Below are 13301 nucleotides of genomic sequence, written 5' to 3'. Positions count from 1 at the left end.
AGATATATCCAATTGTTGCCATGAAGCTAGTAATAGGAAATTACAATTTTGGGATGCACACCAGATTAATTTAACTTTTTAAATACATTCTATTATATATTAAACATGTTTAATGTATTATATTATACAAGTGTTGTCTCTCGAACGCTGAAAGCTTAATGATAAGTAAATTATATTACGTTTTGCAAAGCTAAAGACCATGGAAGGTACCCCTTATGGATGTCAGTACAGCGTGTTATTCAGTAAAATAATTGTAATAAAAGTCTATACTGGAAAACACAGAAACGTCCACCCTACTTTATAGATCTCAGGAAGTGAGTGTTGCATGATGTATTTTCTCAAGACCGGATCTGCTTGTTGCAAATTATCCATTTCTCTCTTTCAAAACGTACGATACTACAAGTTTTTCGTATTTTCTAAACTCCCTCTTGAAAACTCAAGTCTGTTTACAGTCACTAAGTAACTAAATTGGCTCTGGCCACGCCGCTGGCCAAACGAAAATAATCCCCGTGTCTGGAACTCCTTGATGGCAGCCTTTAACATGCTGCTTATGAGCTTCGGTTAATGCACGTGGAATTACCATACACTATATTGATACTCTTTCGTTTTAATTATTATATTTACGACATAGTCGATTACTAGGCTCTAAAAATACCAATTTGAATAATCCACTTCATACAGTATTTCAAGATGAGCAATTCAGAATCCGAGAGATTCAGTTAGAAAAACCCCGTGAAAACGTTCGTTCACCCTTCTGTTTGATTTGAGTCATGTCGCAACTGAACTGTCAACATGCTGTTCGGAAATTGTTTGTTTCGCTGAAGCTTACCATATAAATAAGTATTTGATCAACCTTGTGCTCTTATGAGTCAGATCTCGAGTCCACGATGGCTGACGATGCCAGTGTGGCTCCCAGCCCGTGTAAAATGAAGGTGTTGCTGGGGTTACTGGCCGGGGCTGGAGCCACTTACGGGATTTACAAACTAGTGACTGCAAGTAGGAATCGGGCTAATCAATCCCGAAATATCGATGGTGTAAATGAACATTGCTCAGGAAAAGATGAATCCAGGAAAGCGGTTTTGCCTGGGAGTTTGCTGGAAAAAGTGTTCGAGTTTTCTTCGATTCGTGGGAGAGATGTTCGTACAGGCGATGGTTCATCGCGTAAGTCTGTCTCTTACTAAACAAGTCTACGTGCACCTGCTCTGTACTCTTTCGTGTCCTGTTGTTGTTATTTCCTCAAATGGATCACGAAGTAAAATAAACTCTCTGGCGCTAAAGATTGTTGCTGACACCATTTTACAGATGAAACAGGACAATTTTCTGGGCAGCTCACGTGGTTCTGTGAATTATTGAATATATTACATACCGAAGTGTGAGCATGTTTATACTGGAACCGCACTGAAATAATGAATGTAGTATTACCGACTTAGTGGTACAGTCAGAGTGATTAATGCTGAGCTTGAAGTGATGCTCTCACATTGTGCAAAGTTCGTAGTGACATACGCTGAGCGGCCAGTTTATTACGTACTGTACATATCCCTTCCCATGTACTTGAGGGCTTAATCAGAGACATCATCGTGCAGACGATGCTATTTAAAGCACGTAGTCAGGTACAGTATCTCCGGGTCGCGTGTGTGCGATTCAGAGGGAGAGTGGGCAAGACAAAAGACTTAAGTGACACTGAACACGGGAATTCAGTTTAATGTAATGCCTCCTAAGTCACTAGATTTCAGTCCAGTCAAGCACCTGTGGGATAATGGACAGAGTTATTCGGAGTAGAGATCCATCACCAGCTAATTTGCAGTTGCAACAACTATGTGACACATTGGAGTCGACATGGGCCTGTATCCCTGTGCAGCACTTTTTCCACCTTGTTGAGTCCAAGCCCCAACAAGTCCAGGCAGTTTAAGGGGAGATGGAAGACCAACGTGCTATTGGGTAGATGTACCTAACAATGTGACCACACACTGTATGTGATTCTGAATCATGTGCAGTTTCTCAACAGTACAAAGATGCGGTTTAATATATAGAAAATGGAAAAACCAGAAAAACAAATAGCATAAGTGCACATGTTCAGAATTAAAACCTTCTGACCATCTGTTTCTTTACTTAAACTACTTGTAGATACAATACAATAATGATAATACAAGTTTTTGGTAGTGTAGAAAGTGTAGTGTAAATGAGAAAGCTACATCAAGAGCAGATCATAAGGATGTCTGTCCTTAGTGGAAATCACAAAAATATTTAAAGAAAACAACCATATCCTCTCAAAAACAAACAAACAGATGTATTCTATTCACCTGTTAATTTTGAAGTTCCTTAAGCTCTTGTGTATAGCCAGTACTAGGTGCTGGATACTCCACACACTTTACTTTCTTTTGAATAAATGTGCATGAACAGACTAGTGGATCTAAAATTAAATATTTGGACTTCTGACTCTTGATTACTGTAGAGTTTGTAAAGGATGAAACTCCAGTGCGGTGATGATCTTTTTATCCTCCCTGGCATTAATAGGTATTTAGGTCTGCCAAATATTTCCCAAGAATTTAAAGCGCATTTCTAACTTGCTGTTTTACCTGTGCTTGTAATTTGCAGGTGAAATACTCTCAAAAACTCCTGGAAAGCTGGACCCACAGCATCTAGAGATGCTTCTTTCTCTGCTGCAGAGTAATCCTGACACATCTGAAAGAATGCAAATACTTGTCACTCTGGGCAACAGTGCAGCCTTTTCTGTGAACCAGGTACCACATGTAGATTAATTCAGGCTATAGGCCTCCGGAATACTGAGTGATTCCTGAGGCCAGAGGATCAGGGATCATTTGTATTTTATGCTCAAGGGCATCTTACAAATAACTCACTATAAAGGCAGATAATTTCCATAGCCGAGCAACACTGGGTCACTGGGTCTGCTTATCCTGGTTTCCATCGTGTTAACTGGACAAGAGAGCATGTGACTCTCCTGGACAGGTCACCAGTCCATTACAGGGATTCCCGCCCCACAGTACTGGTCCCCATTCATACAGCTGGGAGAACTGAAGCAACTGGGATAAAGTGCTTCCCTTAAGGTACAACACCAGCGTCTGCAATAGGGACACAATCCACCCGTTAAGAGCCCAGAGACTTATCCACCCAAGACACTAAATTGCTAAACACTATAGCTGCTTAATAACACATACCTGTAGATTATATATTTAATCACAAACTTACAATATATTGTCAGAAATATAGTGCCTGCAGGAAAGGTAAACTGCTGGTACTTAGCAGTGTGGTAATTACAATGCAGCTCCAGAAGGAGAAGTCTTTTAACGTCACAAAACAGCACAATACAAATAAGTGCATATCGTATACAGAGCAGATCTGGGCTGTCCAGTCTAGATCCTGCTGGACCTTTGTGTTTGCAGGTTTACATTCCAGCTCGGCTCTTATTGAGCTGAACCAGCTGGTTGCTGACCTAACTGGACAACTTTCACAGCTTCTCACCTTTCGGGTGCCCCTGCTATGAAGAGACCTAGGAAACCTGCAGACACACCCACCCTCCGGGACCAGGAATAGACACCTCTCGGGTAGATAGTGTGTGGTTAAAAAAAAGCACAGCAGTGGAATAAATAAGGGAGTTGAATATCGCAAGTGCAAAACATTGAGTGTCTTCCAGGTCCAATGAATGTCTGGTTTCATGCTCATGCTGAACTCTTAGTCTTTCTCCTAGTCTTAATCCACAAGGAAGAAGGCAGACGCTTTCACAGGGAACATTCTTCAACAATCAGCACTACCAAGAGTTTTTTTTAAGGCAAAATGTTGCGGTTTCATGTATTCGGAGGGGAATCTTTGTTCTCGTTCATCTTATATACAGTAATGGTTGTGAGAAGTGCTTTTGTGGTGAAGTAGTCATCCTGGAGAATGGATAAAGATTGTATCTGTTTTTTCCGACTGCAGGACTTTATTCGTGAAATGGGTGGCCTTAAAATCATAGGAAACCTTTTGTCAGATCCTGTGTTTAGCATCCGAGTCCAGGCCTTAAATGCTCTGAACAACCTGAGCATGAATGCCAAAAACCAGGAACAACTGAAGGTACGTCTGCTATGATTCACAAAGCTGCCGCTGCTCAGGGAGTCTAATCTAGTCTGAGCGCCTCACTGTTCCATCTTTCAGCTTTTCTGTCTTTTCTTTATAAAGATTTTATTTCATTATCATTATTATTTCATTTCTGAAGTCTTATTAATGCTGTAAGTCATAGTGGATAAATGAATGATAGTCATCCATTTCATAGAGCTTAAATGAAATCTTTCAATGATCACGTATTAGAAAATTCTAATACACTGCTACAGAAGTGCTTGAACCTTTGTAATTTCATCTGATTTCATGTTTATACAAGCTGTGCATTAGATATGAATGGGTTGTATTGTCTATCACTTTTTGTCTTAATGTATATTCTACCTGACAGTTACATTTGGATTTTCCCTATAGGAATATATTCCAAAGGTACTGGAAATGATTGAGATTTCTGCTGTGAATTCAGATATACAGCTGGCTGCATTAAGACTGCTGACTAACCTATCGGTCACAAACGACTACCACCACATGATGAGGAACTCGATTACTCTCTTTCTTTCGCTGTTGGTTGTAGGCAATGAAGGATTACAGGTATGCCTTTCCATTCTTTAGTGGTGAGGAAGGAATCAAAGGAGTAATAAAAAAGTGTTGAAATAATACCGTATTCTTGGTGTGGTTATGACACCAGCACATAAATATGTCACACTCAACACCTGAAATCTGTTATGAGATGTATTTATTGAGCTCATTTTTTAGTAACATAAAGCTAAAGGTTGTTTATATGGTTTGTTGAAGAGGAAAAGCGGAACAGACAAGCCTTGCTTAAAGTTTTGCATTATAACAACTGACTGTGATGTGTGCCTTTCTTAGAAGGATTAAAACTAGGCACATGGTAAGAGTACGTCAATGGTGACGTCTGTGAAGGCGGGTTTTTATGGCCATGAAGGTGCAGGCCAATCAGGAAGTGTTATATTCTGAGAGAGTATACGGAGCCCTTGCTCCGAGGCAAGATTATTGAATACTTCTTCCAGTCTAGACAGTGTCATGGGAAACATCATGAAAATTCAATTTAATTAAAAACTAATTAAAAAGCTCTGAAAGTGCTCAGACATATTATATCAATTTTAAGTGAAAAGGGCGTAATACAAAAGTGTTAAAAGGCATTATTTAGGCAGAGAATTCAATAGGAACACGTGTTACATTCTTGCTTTCTTCAGTTCTTTATCAAACCTGAACTCTTTCGGCAGTATGAAGGCATGATCCAACAGGAAAAGATTCGTGCTCAGTGATGAGTATTCAGTCATGAATTCAAATTAGGCTTCATTCATTCGTTGTTGGAAAGCCACTTCTTTTGGAGAAAGGTCACTGCAACTTAGAGCCTGTCCCAGAAGCATAGGTTGTACAGAGGGATTCCTCCCTGGGTGGGATGCCAGTCCAACGCAAACACACGCTGAGGCATTAGTGTCAACTCCCATGCCACTGTGGCCAACAGTTTGCTGCCTATCACTGATAATGTAATCTAAAAAGAGCTTCAGTTGTTTCCATTTTGTAAAAGTGTTTCCCTATGGATTATACAGAATGTACATCCATTAAATAGCTCAAATGAAAATTAAGCTGGAGCCGAACAGTGGTTAGCATTACTGCCTCTCAGTGCTGATGAACAGGGCTTAGTTTTGGACCTGGGGTGCTATTTGCATGGAGTTTGTATGTTATCCCAATGTTGACGTGGTTTTAATCAGGGTACTCTGGTTTCCTTCTGCAATACAAAGACATACTGGTAGGTTAACTGGCTTCTGGGAAAACTGGCCCTGGTGTGGGTGTGTGTCTGTGTGTCCCCTGTGATGGACTGTTTTCTAGTCGGGGATGTATTCTGATTTGGATCCGTTGGCTTTCCCCACGACCTGTATTGGATAAAAAAGGTTAGAGAAAGGATGGATGGAATAGTTAATCATTTCTGAGTGGGCTGACTTCCTGCTTCTCTCAAAGCAGAATAAAAATAAGGGAAATTTTAAGGAGAGAAAAAGTACTAAAGTACTTTAACTGATATAATTGTTAATTTTTTCCCAGACACATGAAGTCTTGTGAAACTAAAAAAATCAGTAATGCTGTAGAAAAATATCACTAAAAGGTAGCTAACTTGACTGGGCTATATTGTAACCCAGAAGCACCTTGTCATTTTATCATTTAATGTCGCTAATGTTGTCTAATGGTGTCAATTGCTCTTTGTTACACCGAAATTGATGCTAAGTAGAGCTCCCATTTTCACAAAGGGAGCACAGAATTTATTATGAGTTCGGTATGTAGAAAACTGAAATTTGGTCTTTCGTCTCCTGAGGCCCCCGTGGAGTGATCACGCCTACATATAGGGAGAGCCACAAGGGGGAGCTGTTCTCTTGATTTTTTTGTTTGCCTCTCACCACAGGTTTTAAATAGATAATTCACATTTAATTGTCTAACCCACATAATTTTCTGAGCAATGCATTTACAAAAATGTACAGCACAAGCACTGAATAAAAATACATTTGCTTTGTTCCTTCCAGACTCAGGTGCTCAAGGTACTGGTGAATTTATCTGCTAATCCCGAAATGGTGGACGATATCCTGAGAGCCCAGGCAAGCTTTTTCTCTTTTCTTTCGAATGCAGCCCCAAGTCCCACAGAGGCTCTTTGCTTTGAAACTTTGTGACTGTATTGCGCTGGGAAAGGGCAAGACTGGATCCTTGCCCATTCCCATGACCAGTCCTGGAACATAGCCTCAGAAACACAGTACATTCCGCACACCTGCTGTCACAGCTCAGCCTTGACTGGAGGGAATACTCCTGGCAGTAACCTTACTTGACTGCCAGTTAGGACAAAGCTGCACACATGACACACTGTGGAATGCTGTCCGTGTCACAGCGGGCTTGTTCAGAGCCGTGGTTCGTGTTATGTGCCTGCCCTTCTGCTCTGATCACTTAATCTTCTCAGACAAGCAGAACAAAGTGAGGCTGTTAAGGGCTCTTTACTGACCGGGTGTAAAATTAGTCAATTTCCAGATTTTAGAGAGTGCTGTTTTAATATATTCTACTGCAAGCACTTTAAGCCTAATTGACTTCAATATCAGTATTTTATTTTATTGCCTAGGACAGCTGCATTGGTGTAGCTAGAGAACCATTTGTTTTTTTCTGGCCAGTCATATCATAGTAGAGGATTAATGTTATCACAAATTCAGCGACTTGTTCGAGTCTAGGTCAGACACCAACTGAAATAAATAAAAGTTGTACTGTAGATAAATTAACATTGCAGATGAGGTCTCAATACCAGCTTGGAGAACATTTAAAACTTCAGCAGTTTAAAAAACTCCCATACCAGCCATTCACCTCTTAACCTGTTATTCTTTACTGCATTAGGCCAATTCATACCTCCCACTCAATAAAGAGTTTAGGTCTAGTGTTTGCAGCCAGACTCCTGCACCAACACTTCTACCCTCTCCTGTCACGGCCTGTAACTGAACTGAGTGGTGAACAGTCCAGGGGCTACATAGTAATCCATAGTATTAAGGTATTCTTAATACTGTGGCACATATCAATACAAATCATTGGACTGTCCCTCATTGTCATTTATTTTGGGTTGGATAGGTTTGACAAAACTATGCCAGATTTATGGACACACATTGGCACTTCCATCCGTTATAGGAAAGCCACTCATGACTGGTAAGTGTCATGGAGACCTGGAGCCTCTCCTGAAAGCACAGAGCGCAAGGTGGGAGTGCAGGGCACATGCCGGTGCTCAGGGTCGGTATAACCCAGCCAGCGGGGAGGAGGAAGCCCCTTTGGACACAGGGAAAGCAGACTCGAGAGCTGTGAGGCTGCAGTGCTCTCAGTCCCTCCACTACGTCACCCAACATAACCTACTTTAAAACCTACCGCGGCTTTCTTACTGAGCATCGGATTGAAACGTGCACAGGCATGTCAACAGCAAGGGTGCGGCGCCTGAGGTTGTTTTAATTTTAGATCTGTCATTCTTATACTTCCATCACATTTTGTAATCAAATATATTTCTTAAGATACAATTTTGATTTTGATTTTAAGAAGGAACATGAGAACAGTAACAAGATGGGCAAGCAACAATGCAACAAGCTCATCGGGTTACAATGGCCCAAGGACATCGCTGATATTTAAAACCTTTTTTCAGCACTTAATCTGAGTTTGCCCAGCGTGCATATTCTACTTTTCCTGGCAGGTCAACATGGATAACGGAGATCTCCAGAGCTCTTGCTCAGATGCTCTCAGATGTTCTCTGTCCATCAAACATGAAAATCTGAACTTGCGCCACATACAGCTTCCACAGCAGCCTCTGTCTCTAGTATACGCTGACTGTGTACCGCAGCACTTGGGCTACTTCACAAAACTAATATATGGAAACAATATTTCAAGATGATTTTTTTTTCTCATGTGTGCCTTGCCAAACTTCCATAGTACACCCAATAATAAGGCACACCACCATGTCACCAGACTACACTGGCTCTGGAGTCAAACAGTTCCTTTCTCACATGCACATCAAGTTATTTTGGAGTGGTTCAGTGTTTCAAGTTCACCAAAGTCATATAAACAATTTAGAAGTTAAACATTTCAAGATGTAAAAAAGACACAATATACTATAACTTTATTTACAGCATGAAAGAAAATGCCTTAAATACTGTAAAAAAAAACTCTCATTTGACTGTGGGTATTTTATACATAGGCTTTCTTAGATCTTTTCTTGATATGTCAGCTAAAACCCTCGCCTTTGGTTTAATAACGGGATAACTTTGTTTGCCATTCGTCCGCTCACCCTGATGTGATGCAGAGAGAGCAGTGCCTGGGATTGTGCTTATCGGAAGTGTTGTCTGTGTTGTGTTTTCCAGGCGCCAGCCTCTCTGGTCTTGTTGTTTGACAGCGGCACGGTCGCAGCCGTCCTCTGCCGAGTGCTGACCTTTGTGGGGAATTTGACGAACTGGACGCCTTCCACTCCCACCAAGGAGGCTCTGAAACGCAGCAAAGACTCGCTGTACTCGGTGCTGTTTGGGGACTCCTCCCAGCTCCCCGGCAAACTGTCACTGCTCCTCTGTCACCCTGACACGGAGGTGACCGCGCAGGTGGCACGATTTTTCACTTGACGTACACATCACATCGAAAAACCGCCCCTCTCATTTCTAGCTGGCCAACCATTTGCCTTTCCACTGACGCTTGTGACAGGGTCTCCCAAAGACACATCAGGCTTTTTTCGGTGGTATGTGGTGCTGGAGTTAATTTTCAGTGCCTCTTATTTAAAGAACTGTGTTTGCAAAGGAAAATGGAAACAGTACAGGTAGTGGACGAAAAAAACTGGAAACACCAATGGACCACCAGCAAGGCCTGTTTGTGCTGTGGCAGAGAGTCTACAAGTGTCTGGAATTCCCTGGGAGGGGTGCTGCACCATTCTTCCATGAGAAAGCGATCCATAAAGACACGAGAGAGGTTACAAACATGAGGAGGCCATTTGTTTTATAGCAGTTAATTGATCCAAGGATCTCTCCTAGCCATCTCTTGAACAAAGCCAAAACAGTAAGTGTCTCAAAGTATCGGCTTCAACCACATGGCTGGGTAGCTTGTTCCAGATTCCCACAACTCTCTGGGTAAAGAAGTGCTTCCTGTTCCTGCTTTTAAATGCACTTGCATGTATTTATCCCTGTGCCCCTTGGCTCGTGTGTCAGAGTCTTGAGGAAATCCTCTGGGATGTGTATGTCAATTTGAGAGTTTCGATATTTGGATCGGGTGGAAGTTTATTGTGGAATTAATTTAATGACAAAGGGAAAGCAAGCATGTCTCATGTTTCGGAAAGGTCTTGGTCCTTGGTTCTGTCAGCCTGTTGGTATAGCACCTGGTTGGTGGAGGTGAGATCCGTTGTCACGGGGACCATTCCAGAATATCCCATAAGTGATTGACTGGGTTTAGAGCTGGTGACTGAGAAGGCCATGATGGTTGGAAAACATCAGCCCAGGTGGCAAGACTTCCATCAAGCTGTCGCTTTACATTTCTACCATCATACTTTCCACTGATGCTTGTGACAGGTTTTCCCAAAGACACATCTGGCTTTTTTTTGTGGTAGGTGGGGCTGGAATTAATTTTCAGCACCTCTTATTTAAAAACTGTTTGGAAAGGAAGACAAAATGGAAACATACAGGAACCACAGGACGAGCACACCTGCTCTGTGGATGAGGCACTGTACATACAGGAAAGTAGCACTAAGTAGCGATTAGCATTAACCTTGTCTCTTAAGGGATTGAGTGCACCTAAGCCATGCCAGAAAACTGTTCCCCACAACATTAAATAACAACAAGGTTCCTTCTCTGTTGGACCCACGCACTCAGCCCTGTAGATTTCTTTAGGCACATTCACCTGTATGTTTGTCGAGAACATGGTGAAGGATGAGCTCTTCACTAGTAAACCTGCAGGTGTGATTTGCCTGGCGTGATGAGTGGTTTGTTCACTGTATCCTGCTCTGTATAGTTCACCATACAGTTTTTTGATTAAACTAGCCTGTTTTGCTGTGCACTTTGAATGAATGCAGGGATATCGCAATCTTAGAGAATGCAGTTCCACCCCCCCACCCCCGTCCCGGTTGATGATGTCTTTCCATGCTGACATCACCTTAGACTCATGAACATCAGCAAGCTGAGCGGTCTTGGTCATTGAAGCTCCTGCCAAACTCTCCCTGCTAGTCACTCCTCTTTAAAAGTCACCGAGGTCTCGTTGCAGCCGTGCTATTATAGGCAGCCAGGCCTGGCCAGCATTTTTATATACGACTCCATTTATGCTGGGATGTCATTTGCTTAATAAAAGCCACACCTGTGTGTGGTAGCCCTCTCCTTCAGTATTCTTGGTATCTCTCATTGTTCCAGATGTTTCTGTTGGTGTTGTCCACTACCTGTACTTGCATGGTTTAAGATCATGAGCGCTGTGTTATCATTTTGCCTCGAGGGGCACTTGCACATGGGGCATCCTCACACCTCCGTCAGGTTTTTATCCCAGGTGACCATCAGCATGAAGCACGGAGCCCTGTCCCCAGCTGTCTCAAACCGCTCTTCCAGAAGAGCTCCCAGAGGAGAAGCTTGGCCATGGGAGCCAAAATGGGTCATTTCAGATATGTACTGTAGCATCCCTTTAAAATATACATGCTTTAATGCTGGACTAAAGAATAAAATCTAAAAAAAATGTTAATTTCATATTATTATCCAGACTTTATATGGATAATATTACAACATTTTTGTTTTGTAGTTGTACTTTGTTCTGAAGAATTAAAGATCCTTGAGGATTTGTAACTGGATGCAACTCTTGGTTTGGGCTTTTCATATGATACTGTTTATTCTGTGCCCGGTTTATGAGGGCATATTCTAATTATAAATTATAGAGAAGTATGAGGTTAGAAATATACTAACAATTGCTTTTAAAGAGGCTGCTGGAGGCCATATGGAGTTGACAAATCGCTCAGTCTGTGAACAGTTATACAAAGTGAAATACAGTGCCCAGAAGTGCGTTGACCTGTTTTCAAATTTAATGAAGGAGTCGCAAGCAAAGTATGGAGTTTTTTTTATTTTCAACAAATACAAAAGCTCAGATTGTGCTAAAATACTCTATACAACGAAATACTGCCTTATTTACATTCATATTGTACACTGCAAATGTCATAACTTCAAAATTCAAAGCAGAACGAAAAACCGAGGCTCCAGACAGGGCATTTTTAACACTAATGACTTTCGGTTAAAAAAAAAGTTTTAATCAAAATATGTCAGGAGTATGGGGGTAGTACTAAAATTTTCTTCTAACTTCATGCTTTCTAAATCTTAATTCATTATAAATTTACGTACCTAAACATTCTGTGTCGGAAGGTCATTCATGAGCATTCGTAATAGAGTAAGAATTTGAAGCAATTCTAAGAGAGAAACATTGAAAAATGTAGTGATTCCTGAATTATGTTGAATATAGTTAAGTTTTCATGAAACTTTTAAATGATATAGTGGATATAAATTTACATTTTATAAAAAGCTTTCTCCCAAAACAGTTTGAAACAGATTTTATGCCAAATGTACTCAATTATTCCTAAGTTGTTTAGATGAGCATTTTGCTCCCATGTCATAACAGAAATTCTTACTGTACTTATCCTTTGAAATTACCCTAGGTGTTCATTACATATTTTAGTATACATTTTTTAACCATCTGGTGCACTGGTATGGGTGACACTAAGTACTGTTGCCTTGCAGTCTTTGGGTTGTATCAGTCCTGGAGACTGAAAAACCTTCAGTGTGGAGTTTACATGTTCTCTCTAGATCACACGGATTTTCTCCAGGTGTTTATTTTTGTTCCTAAGAAATGACCTCTTAAGTGTCCATATTTGTGTGTTTGTACCGTGCCTCTCATCCAGGGTGTGCTCTTACCATGTGCCCTGTGCTCTCAGGAATGGCTCTAGGTAGCTTTGACCCTTAACAGTGGCTTCTGATATGTAGATGTCAATGATGTACAATTGCCTGAATATTAGCTTTATGAAGCAAGCTGCACTTACAAATTGTACTTGCTTTTTTAACTGAAAATTACGCAAGATTACAATTTCGAATTCAAGAGCATCTCCGTTTCAATTAGACTCTCACTTTGCATTGAAGGTCATAATCTTTTTTTTTTCCTGGCTGAACCATTAGAACAATTGTACTAAAAATTAAAAAGTCTCAGCCCTAGCTAAATTGACAAGCATTTGAAATTGGCAATAAATCCTCCTGTACACTTTGAAATCTATAATACAAAAACGTCAAACTGATGAAGCACATTATACACTGGTATAATTTTGAATGCAGAGCATTTTGTGAGGGGGTTTATAGGTTCATACCAAAATCCCTAGGAGCAGATGGGTTTTAATGTCAGAACTTCTAACTGCTCTCAACAGGTGGCCCTTTTAACACTTGTACCCCAATTTGAAACTCCTGGTGTACATGTGATCTAACAGAAAAGACATATGTTTTTCAGGACCCACTGGGAGAAAAGTACTGACTCAGACAAAAGTCAGAAAAACCTTCTCTGCATCCTCAGTCCCGTTTCTCATAGTTTTCCATTAACAGTATGGAAAACAGTCCTTGGGTTCAGTTTTCCATTCAGCAGTACTCCCAGTGTTTCTTAGCTAAAAGAATACATATACAGTACTTAGGAATGTAAGTGCTCAGTACCACTTTTAAAAACACCCGAGAGCTTAAGGGATAATTCTAATA

The 13301-nt window shown here is 41.0% G+C and overlaps 2 protein-coding genes across 5 annotated transcripts in view; one reads left to right on the top strand and one right to left on the bottom strand.

Moving 5' to 3' along the window:
* fbxl13 (F-box and leucine-rich repeat protein 13) overlaps positions 1-637 on the bottom strand; it is a 73194-nt gene extending 72557 nt beyond the window's left edge. For all 4 annotated transcript variants that reach the window (XM_088644948.1, XM_088644945.1, XM_088644946.1 and 1 more), the window contains exon 1: positions 298-637. In XM_088644948.1, coding sequence (XP_088501074.1) covers positions 298-372 — 75 coding nt within the window. In that variant the 5' untranslated portion in view covers positions 373-637. The remainder of the gene's footprint in view (positions 1-297) is intronic.
* A 121-nt stretch (positions 638-758) lies between these two features.
* On the top strand, positions 759-11374 carry armc10 (armadillo repeat containing 10). Its single transcript, XM_088644963.1, has 6 exons — positions 759-1161; positions 2596-2741; positions 3934-4068; positions 4465-4641; positions 6591-6662; positions 8934-11374. The coding sequence occupies exons 1-6, from the start codon at positions 888-890 to the stop codon at positions 9183-9185; spliced, it is 1056 nt and encodes a 351-aa protein (XP_088501089.1). The 5' UTR covers positions 759-887; the 3' UTR covers positions 9186-11374.
* Positions 11375-13301: the final 1927 nt, after the last annotated feature.

This window comes from Lepisosteus platostomus, chromosome 9, assembly GCF_059453375.1.
Source record: "Lepisosteus platostomus isolate fLepPlt1 chromosome 9, fLepPlt1.hap1, whole genome shotgun sequence".
Classification (NCBI taxonomy): Eukaryota; Metazoa; Chordata; class Actinopteri; order Semionotiformes; family Lepisosteidae; genus Lepisosteus; species Lepisosteus platostomus.
The sequence above is the reverse complement of the archived record's forward strand: the minus strand, read 5'-3'. Positions and strand labels throughout refer to the sequence as shown.

Coding starts and splice junctions, on each gene's coding strand:
- armc10 (XM_088644963.1), top strand. CDS start 888: ATGGCTGACGATGCCAGTGTGGCTCCCAGCCCGTGTAAAATGAAGGTG. Junction 2,742..3,933: donor CAGCCTTTTCTGTGAACCAG/GTACCACATGTA, acceptor TTCCGACTGCAG/GACTTTATTCGTGAAATGGG. Junction 6,663..8,933: donor ACGATATCCTGAGAGCCCAG/GCAAGCTTTTTC, acceptor TGTGTTTTCCAG/GCGCCAGCCTCTCTGGTCTT.